Below are 1,234 nucleotides of genomic sequence, written 5' to 3' on the forward strand. Positions count from 1 at the left end.
ATTCCTGTCCCACTGGGACACTCCCATTCCCATTCCCATCCCATCCCATAGAGCAGCTCCCACTGGGATATTCTGCTCCCACTGGGATTTTCCTGTCCCACTGGGACACTCCCATTCCCACCCCACCCCACGGCACAGCTCCCCGTGCCCCGCCCGGCCGCTCACCATCAGGGAATGCCGGTTGGCCGAGAGCAGCCCGGTGCCGTAGCCCGAGGCCAGGCCGGCCATGGCGCCGTTGTGGGCGGCTCCCAGCAGCCCGTGCACGTCTCCGTGCGCGCCGGCCATGGCGGGCGCCGGCCCCACCGCGTGGTTCCGCAGCACGTGGATGGCGTCGTCCAGGCGCTCCAGGCGGTCCTCGATGCGGCTCTGCTGCGCGCCGGGAGGGAAAAGCGGCAACGGCGTCAGGGCGGCGCCGAGCCGGCGGGGCAGGAGGCCCCGCTCAGCCCCACCGCGGGCTCCGGGGGCGGCCGGAACGCTCGGGGTTGAATCCGCGGGATTGAACCCTCAGGATTGAACCCTCAGGATTGAACCCTCAGGATGGAATCCTTGGGATTGAACCCTCAGGATTGAACCCTCAGGATGGAATCCTTGGGATTGAACCCTCGGGATTGAACCCTCAGGATTGAACCCTTGGTATTGAACCCTCAGGATGGAATCCTTGGGACTGAACCTTTAGGATCCTTCCATTTCCCTGGGGATTTTTCCCTCCGTTCCCCCCTCCCTGCCCTGCCCTCCCCCCCTCCCGTTTTTTTTAAGGAATTCTGCTTCCCTAAGGCCACGGTTCGGGACGGGGAACACGAGGGCAGCTTCGATTTTCATGGGCAGAACAGGTTCAACGATTCCTCATGAACGGAAATCGGGCCGGGCCAGCGGAGCCCTCGAGGTCTCGGCAGAGTTTGCGCGAGGTCGGAACGGGAGCGGGATTGAAGCCGGCATTCCGAAGCCGGCATTCCGAACCCGGCAACGGGAACCAACAAGAACCCGAAGAACACCAAAAAAAGGAGCGGAAGGAGAGGAATAAATCCGAGTTTCCGTCGCGGATCGGCTCCGAGCGGCCTTGTCCTCCCTCCCTCCCAGCTGATCCCGGGATCGCACGGACACGGAGAGGAGTCAGCGGCTCCTGCGGCCCCTCACAGCCGGGGGTGCTACGGGGAGAATTCCCGTGGGATGGGGAACCTCAGCAGGAGCATTCCCAAGGGATGCAGAACCTGGAGAACCTCCACAGCACCATTCC

At 63.8% G+C, this 1,234-nt stretch overlaps 1 protein-coding gene and 1 long non-coding RNA gene across 3 annotated transcripts in view; both read right to left on the reverse strand.

Moving 5' to 3' along the window:
• Window positions 1-126: 126 nt before the first annotated feature.
• TCF4 (transcription factor 4) overlaps window positions 127-1,234 on the reverse strand; it is a gene marked incomplete at its 3' end in the record, with an annotated part of 113,540 nt that continues 112,432 nt past the window's right edge. The window contains exon 14 of the mRNA XM_042021501.1: window positions 127-369. Coding sequence (XP_041877435.1) covers window positions 127-369 — 243 coding nt within the window. The remainder of the gene's footprint in view (window positions 370-1,234) is intronic.
• LOC121661370 overlaps window positions 495-1,234 on the reverse strand; it is a 2,162-nt gene continuing 1,422 nt past the window's right edge. For both annotated transcript variants that reach the window (XR_006014940.1, XR_006014939.1), the window contains exon 2: window positions 495-1,234. This exon is cut by the window's right edge and continues 798 nt beyond it. This is a non-coding gene — a long non-coding RNA (uncharacterized LOC121661370).

This window comes from Corvus kubaryi, unplaced genomic scaffold (genome assembly GCF_017639235.1).
Source record: "Corvus kubaryi isolate FWS band 111438036 unplaced genomic scaffold, C.kubaryi_AGA036_p1.0 37149, whole genome shotgun sequence".
Classification (NCBI taxonomy): Eukaryota; Metazoa; Chordata; class Aves; order Passeriformes; family Corvidae; genus Corvus; species Corvus kubaryi.